This window comes from Aristolochia californica, unplaced genomic scaffold, assembly GCF_029961685.1.
Source record: "Aristolochia californica isolate CCGP_79_NKW_82.1479 unplaced genomic scaffold, dmAriCali1.0.hap1 SCAF_11, whole genome shotgun sequence".
Lineage (NCBI taxonomy): Eukaryota > Viridiplantae > Streptophyta > Magnoliopsida > Piperales > Aristolochiaceae > Aristolochia > Aristolochia californica.
Window position 1 is genome coordinate 2,793,589 of NW_027181782.1, and position 19,364 is coordinate 2,812,952.

Below are 19,364 nucleotides of genomic sequence, written 5' to 3' on the forward strand. Positions count from 1 at the left end.
TCAGTAAATGATACTGGTGAAAGGTTCCATATAGCAGAGCTAAACATAATTGAGGCAATGCTTTGATGATATTAATTACAATCTTGTTATTTTTTTCAGACCAGATGATCCAGTAGACTAGACTCCCATAATTGACCTTCACTATTTGGTTAAACAGTGGCAAAGAATTTACTATTTCTATTATTTTACCTCAAACTTTGTGGCAGAGAACACATCACAAAGAAGTTACCTTTCTTGTTATTTTACCTCAAATTTTTTCCATTATTTTCTATTGAGGTGTATCAGTCCTTTATGATGCGTTGTGGTGAATAAGAGATCCCATATGCAAAAACTTGGCAGAGGTGGCATACACAGGATTTAGAAGACCCAACATGGGTATCGGTTACCTCCTCACTGTGTCATATAATATGGAGACTGCAGCACATTGATGCTTTGACAAGGAAGATTTTTAGTAGTGAGGACTTCAATCGCTTTCATACCTTTCTTTACAAGACACAATCAACAATCCTTAGCACCAAATACTGAAACAGTATTTTTACATGTCATGCTCCAAACTGAAATCAACTGTATCTGCACACAAAAAAAAGCCACAAGTTAATCTTGCTGGGAAAAAACCAACTGAAACAACTAGAATGAAGAACAAACACTCAAAAAACCTAAGAAAACCTTTCCTTTTTATCACATAATAGGATTACCAACAAGAAAATAACTAGTTAAACGGAAATTGTTCAATGGTGCTTCAGTTTTGCTTTGGTTTCCCAACAAGGTACATCTGCAACTGTTTACTGGGGTAATTCATTCCAAAGTTCTATTCAAGTAATATGGAATTAGTCATTTAACATGAGCAATGACTATATCTAATGCTAATACAACCTGGTTATATTACATGTAGTCCAAGAAACAATAACAAAAGATTTTCGTTTCCTTCGACTATTCAAGAAGGTAGTGGGACTTACAAATGAGAGATGTGAACAGGTAACCCCTAGTGGTAAGCTACATATGAGAGGTGAAAACAAGGTCAAGTACAAATTGAAAAAGTTATAGGCATATAACTAAAGCTAAATGACATGAAGCAACCTAAAGAATCAAAACATGCATCACAGTTTTCAAATAAATAAATGCATCACTGTCACAAGATTCTGCAAGCAAAACTACCCAAAATAGGCATGAGTGACAATCCTCTTGAATTGATACTCCTAAATTGCACATTGTCAGAAACATATTTCCAAAATATCAAAGACCATTAACAGGACACCTGCAATTACCCATTGAAGACATATATAGTTTTTTTTTTCTTCAGTTTCAATGTTAAAACTGTAACAGACTTTTCAACTACTCACTGAAGCACTTTTCGACTATTTTGTGCATTATGTCTAATTTCGCCAGTTAAGGAAAAATGTAAGGATATAAAGATAACTATGTAAAATATGTTGAATTAAAACAAGTCATATACCTTACAAGAAATTATGGTAGCCTCTAAAAGGCATCGAGGGATCGCTCAAATGTGAAAAGTGAAGACACTCCATGACTCCAAGTAGGAGTAGGTGGGCCCGGCTGATGCTTGAAATCACTGATAATCTAATTAAAGTACTGCATTTGCCAATCCATACAATTATCAAAATCTACACTACTGGTACAATCCAACAAAGCATTCTGCTGATGCTCATATCGACATATATAATTCAAGCCAACAAGAAGTTCACAGATAGCTGCCTCAGTCTTCCCTTTATCTGCAAAGTACAATGTTTGCAGCAGAAGTACATTGGTCCTTGCAACAATCTGGTGTTGCTCGAAATTACGCTCAGTTTGCCACCTGATCATATTATGAGCCAGAGGAGCCAGCCATCTCAAGATCTTATCCAGTGTATCCTTCCAATCGTGAGCCAATGGAGCATCATATATTGCCAGAGATTTAACATAGGACTTGAGATGTTTCCTCAGAGACATTTTTAAGCTTGTGGGTAACATCTGGTACAAATCATCTCTAGCCTCCTCTCCAACTAAGTGTGGATAACGAAGCAACTTTTCTATAACAATTATGACATTTGCGTAATGCATAGCAAGAGCAGAACCACCAATAGTTGATGGTGGAGCATGTGTTAATAGCCTAATCTTAGGCCAAGTGTGCAATTTACTACCTCCAGTACACTTCCGAGGGCCTAACTCATTCCGATTTAGGCAACCCGAAGGCCATGGGATCTCTCTCCTAATGCCAGTTGAAGCACTGTAATAATTTGAACATCCATTCTGACTCTCAATCCCATCATGATCATCATCCAGCTTTGATGAACCTGAAGTGCTAAGGCTAAGGCAGTCCATAAATAGCCTCCCTGGGCTAGTTCCACATGGAAAACTAAAATTCTCATTCCGCAACGTACTAATTTCTCTTCTCTGAGAAATCACCTCTGCTCTACCATGTGTCCCACATCTTTCCAATTCAAGTTTCTCGATTGCCCTTGAATCGGTCTCGCTTGAATCCACTCGCAGGGATTTAGAAGCCCTTAAACGAAGAGGAGTCCCTGCAATCTGACCTGAAAACAGTCTACTTTCATCTACAAACGAATATGAAACTTGACCCACTCCACCACAAAAAAACCCTGAACTGACAAGTGTGTCTCCAAAGACGAGGCAAATCCTAGCATAAATAGTACAAACTGTCCTCACCAACAATGCCACAATCTTATCATAACTCTGATTCCACAGAGAAACATCTTTGAGGTGGGCCACATCCTGCCTCTGCCAAATAACTTTCTGCTCGAATGCCCTCCTGCTCTCTTCCAGTTGATTCTGCTGGAACTTCTTTGTTGCCTGCTCCAGTTCATTCAAAACCTCTAGTTCGTTATATAGATTAGCAGTAGATCCCACGTATCTCTCCATCTTTCTGATCATTCCATCCATGTCTTTCACCAAAAACCCTAACTCTTTCACATCGATCTTTCCCGTTAAAATATCATTATAAATGTGTTCAAACCCAAGCAATGTTTGCTCAGTACACTTTTTTCCTAACCTCGAAACCACACTAGCGACCCGGTTTAAGTCATCCAGTCGCTCTGCAAGAGCAAGCTCAAGGAGGTAAGATTCGTCCTCAGAGACGAGTTTTTTCACTCCTTCCGACTTTAGGATCTCGTTTTTCAGTTTGGAGATGTCTTGGTCGGTAAGAGATTTGTGGAGATGGACGGTTTTGGACATGACATTTGCAACTTCGAAGGAGAGGATGCCGATGGGTTCCTTTAATTCTGGTTTTTTGTGGATTTTCTTCTTGGCATGATCAAGAGAAAAAGCTGTTTTGAGATTGTGACTGACCTGGGTGCCCATCTTCAGAATCCAAGGCTCTGCCACCATGGTTGCTGCTTCTTCCGGCAGAGATCTGAGAAAAGCAAAAAGTAAAAGCGACCTTTTCCCAGTCGACTTTTTCCCCTCTCCCAAAGTAGATCAGGGAGTAGAAATGTGGATAAATAAACGTCGAAGAATTCGAAATTATAAAAAGAAAAAATGCAAAACACAGAACAAAACAATCTCTCTTTTCCTCTTTTTCCGCTCCTCTAGATTCTCCGAGAATCTCGTACCCAAAACTTTCCCTTAAAAAGGAAACCAAACAACGAAAATTAGCCGCTAACTTCACCAACAAAAATCAGCGCTAACTTCACTCACGTAACAGAGTCCTTCTATTCCACAGAAAAGCAAACCCCAAAACCTAACAACAGATTTGAGAGCAAGCCAGCTCCCTCTCTTCAAAAATCACCTACTACCATCTCAACACAAACCACCCACAAAAGGCATTCAAATTCCCCTACCCACAATTTCATTTCCCCATTCCCGGGCTTCCATATTGAACGATCCCGGGAACCAGGTCTTTTCGAGGTTTTCTCCCACCTTTCCCGAGACCTCTCCAGGAAGGGAGGACATCCACAGAAATACGCGTCAATGGAGGTTAATGTAGAGAGAGAAAGCCAGCGAACTAAGAACTACGCGGGAAAGAGAGAAAGCATCAGAGCAAGTTAAATGAAGAGAGAGAAAAGGAGAGACGGGGGGGGTGAGAGATTCATAAAACCAACAAAGTTCGTGGCAGAGTGAAGCTCTTTTTCTAGCGGATTATTCAAAACGCAGAGACGGATGGATTTTTCTCCAGGAAGAAGCAAGGAAAGAATTTCGAAATAGAAACTCTGGTCGACTATTTACCCTCCAAATCTATATATTTTACGTAAATGCCACTCCTTTACCAGGTTTTTTACCGAATTATTAACTCCAACAAAAGTAAATGACATAAAATTATTTTCAATAATTATTAATTCTCAAAAAATCGATTTTTATATATCAAAAAGTAATTTTTTAATTCTCAAACTATATTTTAAAATATTATTGGTGGGGTCCACTGAAGTGTTCATGGGGTCCACAGAAAACTGTTCAATTTCCCATTCTCTCTGCCCACATAAATTCTCCATTACTGTAAATAAATTTATTTATGTGTGCTGTTGTTCGTCACATTTATGTTCACCTGCCCCAAAGTTTAAGGCTCCTGCCCTCCCATGTGGACCCACAAGGGGGCCCCAGTGATTTTTTACCCTAGCTTGGAAGGCCACCCACTTCTTTTATTGTCTATGGTTTGAACGGTTCACCATCATCAAGGCCTGGCCAATAGCTGGCCCGTTGGATTTGATAGGCCCCACACGTTCCGGTTTTTATGAGAGATTGAATGAATGGGTCCGCCAGTCACGAGGTATCTTTATGTGAGAATCTGAAGAAGGAATCGGGGAGGTCTCTCGTCTTTACTCTGAACCATTTCTTCATGTTAGGCCGTGGCCCATGGCCCGTGGCCGGTACGTTGAAGTTGACAAGTAGTATTAACAAGGCTATTTCTGCCACAACAAAATGTGACCTCCTCCTACAACCAAACCCAAATAGGTTTTGGTCACGAAATTTTATTAAATTATTTATTTTTTTAATAAATATTTAAAAAAATAATTTTTAAAGTTAATATAAAAAATATTCAACTTTAACCGGTCAAGTGCATGCGTGTACTGTCCAAGATGACATATCAACTTTGACTGTTTATGTGGTGACACATCATTATATTACATTAGCGACCACGGGAATTAAAACCATGTCACCTAGTACGTTATCTAATGTGTGATGACATGTCATCAGCACGTGTATGTCAGCACTCCATGTCATTGTACCTTTTTTATCCCTTTTTTATTTATTTAAACTCTTTTATAATTTTAAAAAATAATCTAAAAACATAAATTTATGGTTTTAAAAGTTTTGCGCATTTGATTACCTTCTATTTACTATAATAAAAATATAAATTTTGTTTTTAAATTATTTAAAAATATTTTCTAATGTAATTAATACCTTACATTATCGATTGAAGAAATTATTTAATTTAATACAATATTTTTAAATATTTAATTTAGTTTTTTAAAATCTTATTTGTCCATGCATATTTGATTACTTCTTTTTTAAAATAATAAAATATAAATTTTGTATATTAATTAATTAAAAATCAAATTTTTACCTATTTAACACCTTTCATTATCGATTTAAGATATTGTTAAATTTAAAACATAAATTGAAAATATTATTTTAGTTTTAAAATTTTTATTTATCATTACGTATTTCATTACCTTATATTTATTTTAAAAAAATCAAAAAAATTATTAATTATTTTAAAAAACTTTTTGTAATGTAATTAACTCCTTTCGTTATCGATCTAAGATATTTTCTAATTTAAATTTTTTACTATAAAATTTTATTTTGGTTTTCAAAAATCTTATTTATCTGTAATTAATTATTATAATTCATATTTTACTATTATAAATAGAAGGTAATAAAATCAACAAATAAATTTTTAAAACTAAAAAATTAAATATTTTAAAATTTTGAAAATATCTTAAATCGATAATAAAAGGTGTTAAATAGATTAGAATATAAAATTTTATATTTAATTAAAATAAATATAAGGTAATAAAACATGTACCAACAAAAATATTTTTAAAAACTAAAATATTTTTTCAAATATTTTAAATTTTAAAATATCTTAAATCAATAATGCAATGAGTTAAATAGATTAGAATATAAGTTTTTAATTAATTAATATAAAAATTTAATATTTTGTTATTATAAAAAAGAAGGTAGTTAAATATGTAGCAACAAATAAGATTTTTAAAAATAAATTAATTTTAAAAAATATTATATTAAATTAAAAATATCTTAAATCGATAATGTAAAGTATTAATTACATTAGAAAAATATTTTTTAATAATTAGTAAATAATTTTAATATTTTTATTATATTAAATAGAAGCTAATGAAATTTGTAAGGTTTTTAAAACCCAAAATTAATGTTTTTTATAATATTTTTAAAATTACAAAAAAACTTAAATCAATAATAAAAGAAAAATGACAGAAAAAAGGTATGCTAACGTGCGTGTTGATGACATGGCATAATGACATGTTAGGTGACATGGCTTTAATTCTTGTGGTTGCAGACATGGCGTGATGATGTGTCACCACATAAGCAGTCAAAATTGATGTGTCATCTTGGACTATACACCGGTCTAAGTTGGGTATTTTTTAAGTAAGTATGAAAGTTGGTTATTTTAGTTAATATTTGTTAAAAAAATGGGTAATTTAGTAAAATTCTCTGTTGGTGATTAATAATACCAATGGAGTTGTTAAATCAATATCCCCATGAGACCCACCATCAATGGGAGTTTGTGCTTGGAGCTTCCTACGTGAAGAACATCTTTGTGCTCATCTCCATCCCCAACTAACCCATCCCCATCAAAGGATAGAAAGTAGAGATCTCTCCCTCTCTCCTTTTTGACTGTGAGCTCATCAAAACCAAAAGTCTAGCGTGAAAGATAAGTCAGTTTTGTTTCTTGCTAGAATGTTAGAATGAGGCGGAGATGATACAGAAACAAGAGTGGCTTCTTTAATATATGGGATTAGGTAACCAAAACATTTGACCAAAATCTTTAAATGTTTGATCCAGTTTTGGAGAAGGAAAACAGATCAGAGGGGAGAAAAGATCTTCCACCTTTTCTTCCTACGCTACTACCTCCCATGTTTGCAGAAAACAACTAGTTTCCTCTCTGGACTTCTCCGATGAATAACCCAACTCGATCGATCTTCCGCTGTTCTATTAAAGCTTGAGGTGTCCCAGTGCTGGTAGAGGGTGAGAGTGGAAATCGAATTTCCAGATGCAGAACTCCGGTGGGATTCAATCACTGCCGGTAAAGAGTTTAAAGATAACTAAAATAGTGCTATCTGAATTGACCACGAAAATCCCTGGATATGTACACTCATTAGCCTATTACAGTCATCTGAATCGCCTACCCTCTACCTGTTTAACGAGTTGCTATAAAAACTCTAATATTAGAGTGGGGTAAAACGCAAAACAAAACCTTTCATAAAGAGCCATCCATGAAGAACCTTATTGAACACCACAAATCATCAGCTATAAAAGGTCCAAGTTGAAATATAGCTAAAAATTCAGATCACACCCAAGTCAGATCAGATTTAAGACGAGGTCTGATAATAAAACTACAATTAGCTCATAAAGCACCATTTTATCAGTATCAATAGTGCATTGTTGGTACCAATTAGCAGTTATAAAAGGAACAAAATTGGAAAGACACTACAAAACAGTATAAAAAATAACAGATTACCAGACAGGAGTAACAAAACCCTAAAACCTGCATCTAGGGTTCGACAGTTGTGACCTGCTGCCATTCTCCATCTACAGACTCTTTCCACAATGTCACGTTATTATTCCCATCAGCCACAGCCAACAAATTCCCAGTAAGCGACCAGGACACCCGCCAAACCGGCGTCTTAAAATCCTTCAAAAGCCTCCCTTCCCACTGATCCCCTTCTTTGGCAACAGTCCAGATCACAACCGTCCCATCCTGTGAAGCACTAGCAATGGTGGATTTTGGTAGCCCAAGATTGGGTGCCCAGGCCACATCCCTAACCCAGTCGCTGTGCTTCTGTAGAGCAGGGAAACAGTCCATCTTCCAATTACCATTAGAGAGCTTCCAGACCTTCAGGGTATTATCACAACCACCTGAGACAAGCTTCTGAACTGGCTGATCAAGAGCCCCCCCAGTTCCGCCCAAAAGGGCACCTGGGGCGGTGGCTGGTGCCCACGAGACAGATGTAACTCCTATCGGATGGGCTTGGTCAATGGCGGCCCTATCCCATCCACCATCTGGTCTAGCAGTGTAGACAGAGACATTTCCATCAGAAGATGCGCAAGCGAGCCAGAGACCAAGCTCATGGGGAGCCCAAGCAATGGAATTAATGGAAGATTTCTGATCTGCAAAGACATGAGCCTGGATCCACTCATTTTGAGGGGTTTCCTTCCAGATGATAATGCGTGCATCGTAGGAACAGGAGGCAAGTATGGATCCGAATTTAGGGTGCGCCCAGGCAACCTGCCAGACAGGACCAATGTGACCTGTGAGAGTAGCGAGGTGCTGATGGGAGGCGGATGTTACGCCGATGATTTTCACAGTGTTGTCAGAGGAGGCAGTAGCTAAGCGCTTGCCATAGTAATCCATGGCTACATCATGGACCACATCTTGGTGACCTGATTCAATTTTCTGAGAAGGCATCTCTTTGCATCAACAACTTTGTCTCTTTCGTTCTCTCCTGGTCTGAAAAGCAAGGTATTTGCTGGCGGCTGGTATATCCAATTTCCTGACCTGAAAATGTGCACGTCTGCCAAAAAGAAAAGGAATTAGAAGGAAAAGCGAACTGCTAGTAACTTAAAACAAGGTTTACTAGATGGAAATAAAACATTACATAGCTTAAAAATGAAATAACTACAACAACTAATAATAGTGATTTCATTCGAGTAAAGGTAATTATATTACAACAACCTCCAATGGAAAGAGTAATTCCATAAATGGCTTATATAATTTTAAATCATTAAAGCCAAAGCATTCTGCTACTCATCATATTTTACTCACCTTTAAAAGCATGTATATATATAATATTTATATATATACACATGTAATCAAATACTATCAAGGCAAATTAATTCTAAAAACCATAAAAACGTACAATAAACTACAATTAGATGACAGATATGAATAAAAGTAGTGTTAACATTGTTCTAAATAAGAGCCTTGAATAAAATTGTAAAAAATAATAACTTGCAATAGTTTCATCAAACAGTTTATACAAAAGAAAAAAATAGCACTAAATTACATGATACACCAAAAAGATACATTACAACAATAGCTAGACACTTGTAGAACAGAAACATCAACTATAAAATCATAAAACTGAAAATCTAGCTTTGTGGAAAATGTTAAAATTACAGTGCTCAGTTTGTAAGTTTAGAAACCAAATGGACAGGGGATGCAATAAAAACTGACAGAAGGCAAAGTACGAGATTGAAGCAATAGCCAAAAGAATAAAACCATGTGGAAGATCAACCATAAACCAACTCTTCATGTCACATGGAAACAACAACAACATCACACTCCACAGTAAGGTAACAGAGAACAGAATTCTATATCAATGCAAATAAAAGCACATCCTAGCCATAGTACAGTAGTCAAATAATACATAAGAGTAAAGATTTTCACAAGAATGAAAAGTAATATACAAATAAACTTATGCGACTCACACTCTATATTCTTCTATGGACAAATTTAAAAGTACTGAACTGAAAGGAGAATCCTTTTTTGTACCGTTATAGTTCCTGCAAAGACATACAATGTATCAATAATATAGAAAAAATCATGGAAGATTACATATAACGAATAACTGTAAATTTAATAAAACTAGTCACATATTTTATGAAACTCCTCAATTTTATCCATAAAATAACATGTGATCTAGTAAACATATGAAAATTTTCATATAGTCTTTCAAAGTTGTGGGAAATTATGGTTTTCCTGAATAAGAAAACCGTGTACAGCTGTGAATATTAGACTTTCTCTAGTGATTTAATTCCTGATTGTAGGGATTAGTTTTTTATTTAATTCTGATTTATATCTCCAGGATTAGGTAGTTACCTAATATAGTGATACTCTGTTGTACATATAAATCATAGTAATTCGTTTCTTATTCAATTTTAATACGATTACCAAGTTCAACATATTTTATTATGGTATCAGAGTTGTATGATCGTTTTCTAGCAAAGTTTTTTTTTTTGTTATAAAGATGCAATTCATTAAAAAGGCAAAAAATTACAAAGAGATAGGGAGCATATCCCTAACAACAAGATGTTGAAGAGATGCTCCCTGTTTGGCAAGCACATCTGCTGCCGAATTTGCAGATCTCAGAGTGTGAGACCAAATACAAGAAAATAATGTGGTAATCTCTAAAATCTCCTGGAAATTTTCCCAATGCCTCCATGGCGGAAAGGAAGTGCCACGGCCCCATCCAATGACTACCTTGGAATCCCCTTCAATGTGAATTGGGCCACTACATTTATCTTTGAAAATCCGGAGCCCGTTGAGAAGACCATGAAGCTCTGCAGACTTTGAGTCGGAGATGCCTAATGGACAGCATAAGAAAAACACTGATTGCCAAATAAGTCCAAAATCACACCTCTGAAACCTGCGATCCCCGAATTACCGAAAGAAGAACCATCAAAATTCAATTTTAAATATCCAACCTCTGGGGTCGCCCACTCTTTCATAACTTGAATCTTGGTCCCAAATGCATCCTTGCTAGGTTGCTCCAGTTTTCACGAATGGAAGTGCCCTTGAAAGAGCAAAAAGGTTTTTTCGTCAAGAGCCAGGTGGATATTTGGCCCATCACTTTTTCCGCTTCACTTTTCTTAGATTCAAATTTAGCCTCGAACCGCCTCCTATTCCGTTCATTCCAAATCCCCCATGGCACAAAACTGACACATGCTGATAGCATCATTTTACCGAGCCCAGGAAGGGGATAACCATAGATTGACTTGCTAAAACTCAACAGATCTGCAGAGATACATATTTGCAAACCGAAATTGCAAAAGATAGAGGACCAAACCTTCCAAGAATATTGGCATAATAACAGGGTATGGCTGGCGGATTCTTCTTCAATGTTACAAAAAGGACATAACAAGTCTATTGAGGGGTGACCCCTTCTTCGAAGCACATCCGATGTAAGGATCTTATTTTGGCAAGCACTCCACATGAAGAATTTTACCTTTGGAGGGCAACAGAGACGCCAATAATGGTTTTCTGGCAAAGTCACCGTTAAATCGTGAATTCCAGTACCTTTTTTCCTCTAACACATGTCTTCATTCACCAAAACTAGTGACTGTCAGAGCTAGGTGGTTCCGGTCCACCTGGGTTAGGTTCCGTCCACTGATCGGTTAGGTACTTGGCTTTCCGTACCTTAAACGGCTAGTCTTTTTGGGTTATATTGGCTAGGTATCTGACTAAGAAATCTGAAGTTAAGTGAGCCTGAGCGAGAGTAGTCTTAGGATGGGTGACCTCCTAAGAAGTTGCTAGGCGTTTGACATGGTATCAGAGTTGGGCACGCCAGGTCCGCCGTTCAAATCCCGTGAGAGACGGCTCCAGAATAGGCGGGGTGGTGTCAGAGCTAGGAGGTTCCGGTCCACCTGGGTTAGGTTCCGTCTCCCCTGGTCCACTGATGGGTTAGGTACTTGGCTTTCCGCACCTTAAACGGCTAATCTTTTCGGGTTGTATTGGTTGGGTATCTGACTAAGAACTCTGAAGTTAAGCGAGCCTGAGCGAGAGTAATCTTAGGATGGGTGACCTCCTGGGAAGTTGCTAGGCGTTTGACAGTGACACTTCAGAAGTTTCTTTAACCGACAACAAGTCTGCCACAACAAGAGAAATGCAGAATATTCTGACAGCATATAGGTTGAACGGGAAAAATTATTTGAAGTGGTCTCAATTGGTCCACATGTTCTTGAAGGGAAGAGGAAAACCGAGTCACTTGCTTGGCACCGGTCCAGAATAAGGGGATCCTAAATTTGATGTTTGGGATGAACACGATTCTTTGGTGATGTCTTGGTTATGGAATTCTATGTTACCAGAAATCAGTGATACATGTATGTTTTTTAGCACGGGCAAGGAGATATGAGAAGCAGTCAACCAGACCTATTCTAAAGTTCATGATGTTGCACAGATCTATGAGATCAAGACATAAATTTCAGTCACTATACAGGAAAATTGATCAGCCACAGAATATTCAATTTTTTTATGAACATATGGCAAGAGATGGATCATTATCAATGCATCCAGATGAAATGCAGTGAAGATGCACCTATCCTTGAGAGGTTTGTTGAAAAAGATCAAATTTATGAGTTTCTTGCTGGATTAAACATTGAGTTTGATGTCGTAAGAGTGCAAATACTTGGAAAAGAGGAATTGCCATATTTGAAAGAGGCAATAGAAATTGTTCTTGCTGAGGAAGGTAGAAGGGGTGTTATGATTGAAACTCCCACAATAGAGAGTTTGGCATTGGTGTCCAAAAATACTACTGTGAAGAGTTATGGCAATGAGCAAATAAATTTTTCAAGACCATTCAACTAGGACTCTTTGTGGTGTACATATTGCAAAAAGTCACGCCCAACCAAGGAGAAGTGCTAGAAGTTCCATGGCGAGCCTCAAACAATGGACAAAAAACTGTCCGAGAAGAGTGGACAAAGAAGAGGACAGGGACAGGTGCATCTGGCAAACACACAACCATGGAATGAAGAAAACTTCCCAAGTACTGAATTCAAGAGAGAGGAGATTGAAAAATTGAAGACTTTGTTGGGGACATTAGAGAAGCCGCATACAATAGGTACTTGTTCTTTGGTGTTCTCAGCCTCTCATGTTTCTTCTACTCATGTTTTTAATACCTCGGATAAGGTCTCCACCAACTTCTGGGTCATTGACTCAGCAGCTACAGATCATATGACCCATTCATCTCAAAATTTTGTTTCTACACCCCTTGTCCCAGCAATAGAAAAATAACCATGGCTGATGGATCAGTGACAACTGTGGCTGGCCAGGGGGATGTCCTTTTGAATATTTGCCTTACACTTAAGAATGTCTTCATGTCCCAAAAATATGCACTAATCCTGTGTCAATCCAAAAACTCACTGCTGATTCTAATTGCAGTGCGTCCTTTTATCCTTCTCATTGTGTATTTCAGGAACAGGGCACGAAGAGGATGATTGGATGTGCTAGGGAGAGGGATGGTCTTTACTATCTTGAAGAATCGAATGGACAACATAGAGTTAAGACTCTATCACCATTACCATTCCTTTCTGAGTCATTCAAATCTAATAAAGACAATATCTGGCTTCAACACCTTCGTCTTGGTCACCCATCTTTTCTTGCTCTCAAAATAATGCTTCCTTCACTGTTCAAAGGTTGAGCCATTGACAACTTTCACTGTGATGTATGTGAACTTGCAAAACACAAACGTGCTTCCTTTCCTATCAGGAAAAAAAGAAAATCAGTTCCTTTTTCCTTGATTCATTGTGATATTTGGGGACCTTCCACTGTTACTAATGTTTCCGGGGCACGGTGGTTTGTCTCATTTATTGACGATTGCACTCACGTCTTGGATTTTTTTTGTTAAAAAATAAATCTGATGAGTGTGATTTTTCCAACTTTTTATAACACGATCAAAACTCAATTTGGTGTTGGGATAAAGAGTTTTCGATCTGACAAAGCTAAATACTTTTTTAACCAATTTCTCTCTATTTATTTCCGTGAAAATGGCATCATACATGAGTCTTCTTGTGTTAACACAGCCCAACAAAATGGAGTGGCCAAACGCAAGAATGGTCACATTCTAGCTGTTACAAGGGCCTTCTTGTTTAAAAAAAAATGTCCCAAAACAGTACTAGGGAGAAGCAATTTTAACTGCTACTCATCTCATCAATAGGCTTCCTACAAGAGTTCTTGACATCAAAAGTTCAATGAGTGTTCTCCAACATTTCTTTCCAGATTTTAATGCATCCACAAATCTTGTCCCAAAAATATTTGGCTGCATTGCATTTGTTCATGTGCATTTTCAAAACAGGGGAAAACTTGATCATCGAGCTCTCAAATGTGTCTTTGTTGGCTATTCTTCCATCAAAAAGGGCTACAAATATTATCATCCTCCATCAAAGAAATTTTGTGTCTGTCAATATTACTTTTGTTAAACAAGATCATTACTTTACTAGTCCTTATCTTTAGGAGGAGAAATCTTTCATAGAAGATAAAGACAAAGATTTTTTTTCTCCTTGAGTTTCCAGCTGTTGTTTCCAAGCCAAACATTTTGCCAAACACCACATCCGAGTCAAACTTTCAATTAGAAGCTAAGCCTCATGCATCCAAGTCACAAGGAATGTTACATGGAACGCAAACTCAAGACTCTAATGGTCCATTGCAGTTTACTCAAGGAAAAGAGTACCAATCTCTCAACCTGTACCGGCACAATCATCTGATTCTGCTTCTGGTCATGTCAAGGTAAGTACTCCACCCAATGATAACATCCCTGAAACACTTGAATAACAAGATTGTGGTGTTCACATGCTCTTATAAAAGGAGTTAGAGCTTGTACCAAACACCCTCTGTATCTATTCATGTCCTATAAGAATCTTTCTCCTAAATACAACGCCTTTCTTACAAGCCTAAATATAGTTCGTACTCCTAAAACATTATCCAAAGCATTAGGAAATGTGAATTGGAAAAATACTATAAAGATTGAGATGGAAGCACTTGAGAAAAACAAGACTTGGGACTTGGTGAGGCTACCAAGAGGGGAAAAATCAATTGGGTGCATACGTATAAAGCAAGGCTAGGCGCCAAAGGGTATACTCAAACTTACGGAATAGATTATCTGGAGACTTTTGCTCTGGTGGCTAAGATGAATCCAATGAGAATCTTACTATCAGTGGTTGTAAATTTTGGGTGGTGATTACAACAGTTTGATGTCAAGAACGTACTTGTTTTTCACAAAAAAAAAAAAAAAAAAAATGTGTTATTACATGGTGATCTTGAAGAGGAGATCTATATGGAGATTTCACCTAGGTTTGCATCGAATGAAGAAAAGTAGTATGTAAGCTAAAAAAGATTTTGTATAGACTAAAACAGTCCCCACGAGCTTGGTTTGGGAGATTTGCCAAAGTGATAGTGAGTATGCGCTCTAAGTATAAACAAAGCCAAGGCGATCATACCCTGTTTGTGAAGCACTCAGAAACAAGGAGAGTGACGGTACTGCTGGTCTATGTAGATGATATTATAGTCACAGGAAATGACTTGGACAGAACGGAGAACTTGAAGAAATAGTTGGTGATGGAATTTGAGATTAAAGAACTAGGCAAATTGAAGTACTTGTAGCCCACCCCTAGTAAGGGATTTTATATCCCAGCAAAAATATGTGTTAGACTTATTGGCTGAAACAAGCAAGCTAGGATGTATGACAGTAGAGACACCCATAGTCAAACCACAGACTTTGTGATGTTCCTGAGGACGTGGTGAATAAAGGTTCTTATCAAAGACTTGTGGGGAAGCTAATTTAATTGTCACATACCAGGCCTGATATAGCATACGGTGTAAGTATGGTGAGTCAATTCATGCACAATCCCAGAGAGTCACGTCTCAAAGCAATGCATAGAATCCTGCAATATTGAAGGGTACACCAGGCAAAGGAATCTTGTTTAAGAAAGGAGAAGGGATGACTCTTGAAGCCTATCCAGAAGCGAATCATAAAGGATCCATAGTTGATAGAAGATCGACCTCAAGGTATTGCACTTTCTTAGGAGGCAATCTGGTAACTTAGAGAAGTAAAAAACAAAATGTGGTTACAAGCTCCAGTGCAGAAACTAAGTCTAGAGCGATGGCTCTTGAGATTTATGAACTGCTATGGCTAAAGATAATCTTGGCGGATCTGAAAGTCAGGTGGGAAGGTCCAATAAGTCTATATTATGACAACAAATCAGCCATCAATATTGCACACAACCCAGTACAACATGACTGTACCAAACACATTGAAGTTGATAGACATTTTATAAAGGAGAAGCTGGATAATGGCCTAATTTGTACTCATTTCGTTCCTACTGGTGATCAACTTGCCGATGTGCTCACCAAAGGATTGTCTTGTAGTGTTTTTCAGAGAATAACAAGCAAGCTTGGAATGGATGATATCCATTCATCGACTTGAGGGGGAGTGTGGGAAAATACAGGTTTTCTTGTATAAGGAAACCGTGTACAACTGTGAATATTTGATTTTTTCCTGCGATTGTAATTCCTGATTTGTAGGGCTTAGTTTTTTATCTGATTTTGATTTGTATCTCCAAGATTAGGTAGTTACCTAATATAGTGATACTCTGTTGTACATATAAATCATTTTAATTCGTTTCTTATTCAATTTTAATACGATTACCAAGTTCAACATATTTTGTCAAAAGTAATGCCTGAAATACTTGGATTCTGGCTATTCCCCTCTTTTAACAAAAAAAGCTTAGTAAAACTTCTGCTTGAGAAGGTGGTTCGATCTTGTCTATTTCAAAAAGTGTTCAAACCTTTGTTCTTTTGAATATCTTTCTCCTAGCAAAGTAAGTTCATAACCCAATAGAAAATTTATCTGAAGTATAAGATATTCAGGGGGGGTTAGTCCACAATGAAGTGGAATGAATTCCCCCCGCATTACTTAGTTCATCCCATTTATGGCGTTAGTCCAGAATGACTTGAATTGAAGTGAGATAACACCATTTCATTCGCTCAGGCAAAAACGGGGGAAAGCTGTTTCCTACCTATTTTGCGAATCATCAACTTTCCACGCGCGTTGCTTCCCCCCCCCCCCCCCCCGCGATTTTCCTCCCTCTGCCCCCACCCCCGTCGGCCGTCCTCCCTCTGCCCCCACCTCCGTCGCAGAGCACGGGAGGCTCTATCGCAGAGTCCCTCGGCCTCCCTCTCTTTCCGCCCCCCCCCCTCCCTTCAGCCTTCCTTCCTCCCTCTCTCGACCTCCGTCGCAAAGCACGGGAGGCCAGAGCCCCTCGGCCTCCTGGCTTCTCTTCTCTCTCGGCCTCCCTATTTTCTCCCTCTCAGCGCACCGTCGGAGCGTCGCCGTTGCCCGCTGCCGTTGCCAAGATCGCCGCAGAGGAAGACGAAGACGATATTTAATTTTTCCTAAGTTAGGAAAAATTAAACATCGTCATAATTGGTTTAATTATCCAATTAATTAAACCATTAGTTTTTCATTTTTTGTTAATATATTATTAATTAATAATATTTAAAATGTATATTATGTTATTGATAAATTAATATATTTATTTATTTATTATGTATTTATTTATTTTTATTAAAATAATGAGTTTTAATGTTAAACTATATCTTATGTTATTACAGAATAATTTATTTATTTATTATATTCACTTATGTTATTTTTAACTTTTTTATTTATTTTAAATAATTTATTCTAGTCACACGTAATTAGTATATTAATTTATAATAAACTATAATCATTAATTGGTTTAATTATCCAATTGTTATAATTAATTAAACCATAATTATTGTTTTAATTTATAATAAATTATAATCATTAAGTAATATAATATAATTTTTCATTAATTAAGATATTAATATATTCTAATACTACACGTTAAATCACTTATAAGTGTAGTAACCACGCTTATTTTTGTTAATTATATGTTTAGGTATATGTTCTATTTAAGTATATTATAAAATGTTACTTATTCTCTTTTTTATATCATATTTTTCATTTGGGGGCACTAACACTGGAATCTGTTTTCCAGCCACTTGAACTCGTCTATACTAACACCCAAACATGAATTGAAGTGGAAGCAATTCATCTCACTTCAATTCAATTTTCCACTTCATTTCCACTTCATTGTGGACTAACCCCCCCTCAGGTAATTTCTTTTACACTTTCCTCTTCTGGGAAAGAAAAACGAATGAAATTTCTGCAGTGAGAGGTTAGCTTGTCTGCCACAAATCAAGCTCAATATGATTCCACACATGGCTAATCCGAATTTTGTTGAGCAACAGTGAAAGTCACAAAATTTAAATAAACCAATCCCCAAATTCAAGCTTAGACATATTTTTTTCCCAAAAGTGACTGAAATAAAGAAAAGATGAGAAATAAAAGGTTGAAGGCAGAAGCATATAGGTAAGTACATCTTTTTTTTAAAATGAATAATGTTTTGGGTTACCAAGTGTTGAAGAAATGATAAATGACACAGAGGTCAAAAAAAAACTCCTTCTACCGTTGGGATTCACTTCTACATAAAAAAAAATAAAAAAAATCATATTATGGCCTTCCTGGAATCAGAACCTGGAACTCAAATTATATCTGAAATAAAAAATAATGGCATAGAAGTTAAAGAACAAATGAGACACACATCTGGACTCAAGAGATAAAGATGAGGACGACAGACACAGAAGAAAGGCAGAGAAAATAGTGTTAAAATATAGTTATTTCTGGCCAAAACTTTGGGCCAAAGGGGAAAAGGTCGAAAATGAAGAAGATGGGGATTGGAAAGAAACTTAACGACAAATGGCAAGAGAACTGTCAGCGAGATGGGCGGAATAAAGTTTTTTGCTGGGTGGAAGGAAGAAAATTCAGGTTTATCTTGGTTGCAGAATTATAGAAGAGTAAAAGCTTCATTGGTAATTCTGGGTAGAGCGGATTTCAAAATAAGTTTGATTTGGGGCCGCTATAAAGCAAAAATGGACCTCTTCAAAAGCAATAAATCAAAATTGGAAATTTAAGGGTGAAAAATCTGATAGTTCATATGCACCAACAAGTTGGAAGAGAAAGTGAAGAATCCGACAAAAAATGGTTCTACCCTTCAGATCAGAAATAAAAATCCTCCGATTTGAAAGAATACATACCAGGTTTTGAAGAGGAACGCTCAGCATTGCCTCCCGAATCTCGGACTAAGAGATCTGAAAAGAAATGCTCAGATACATAACAGAGAAAAGAAAAAATATATACAAAAGAGAAGAGAAGAGGAGTGAAACAAAATGAAACAACTTACCGATGCAAGTGGTGTGGAAGAACAGATAATAGAGAAGGAAAGAAGCCGGAGAGGGTCACAGACGAGAACGTCTCTCGCGACGAGGAGAGCACACAAAGTCGCGGAAGTCCACCGTATATAGTGAAATTTTTGCTTTTCATTAACCCGTTTTGTCAAGAAGCCGGAGTCAAGGGTGGGCATGGGTCGGGTCGAATCGGGTTTGTTAAAATCCGTTACGGACCACCGGTTACCCTTTCTTCAACCCCGTCTCATACATTTCATGATTTACTCCATCATTAATTTATATTAAATAATTTTTATAAATATAAAGATAAAAATAATACATTTTTTTCTTATCCTCTAATACTTATACAAATACCAAAAAAATTGATTTATACTTTCTCTCTTATGATCTCCAA

At 36.9% G+C, this 19,364-nt stretch overlaps 2 protein-coding genes across 3 annotated transcripts; both read right to left on the bottom strand.

Moving 5' to 3' along the window:
- Positions 1 to 292: 292 nt before the first annotated feature.
- LOC137944158 (protein PSK SIMULATOR 1-like) lies at positions 293 to 4,041 on the bottom strand. The gene is made up of 2 exons (XM_068789716.1): positions 1,454 to 4,041; positions 293 to 570 (listed from the first exon to the last, which is right to left on the bottom strand). The coding sequence occupies exon 1, from the start codon at positions 3,340 to 3,342 to the stop codon at positions 1,579 to 1,581; it is 1,764 nt and encodes a 587-aa protein (XP_068645817.1). The 5' UTR covers positions 3,343 to 4,041; the 3' UTR covers positions 293 to 570; positions 1,454 to 1,578.
- A 3,415-nt stretch (positions 4,042 to 7,456) lies between these two features.
- LOC137943891 (protein transport protein SEC13 homolog B-like) lies at positions 7,457 to 19,067 on the bottom strand. Of its 2 annotated transcripts, none has more exons than XM_068789314.1 (4): positions 18,967 to 19,067; positions 18,821 to 18,865; positions 9,640 to 9,714; positions 7,457 to 8,723 (listed from the first exon to the last, which is right to left on the bottom strand). In XM_068789314.1, exon 4 carries the CDS (start codon positions 8,615 to 8,617, stop codon positions 7,703 to 7,705), a length of 915 nt encoding a protein of 304 aa, XP_068645415.1. In that variant the 5' UTR covers positions 8,618 to 8,723; positions 9,640 to 9,714; positions 18,821 to 18,865; positions 18,967 to 19,067; the 3' UTR covers positions 7,457 to 7,702. The 2 variants fall into 2 exon arrangements, with proteins under 2 accessions (XP_068645415.1, XP_068645414.1); XM_068789313.1 differs by having other exon boundaries at positions 18,821 to 18,874.
- Between the last annotated feature and the right edge of the window lie 297 nt (positions 19,068 to 19,364).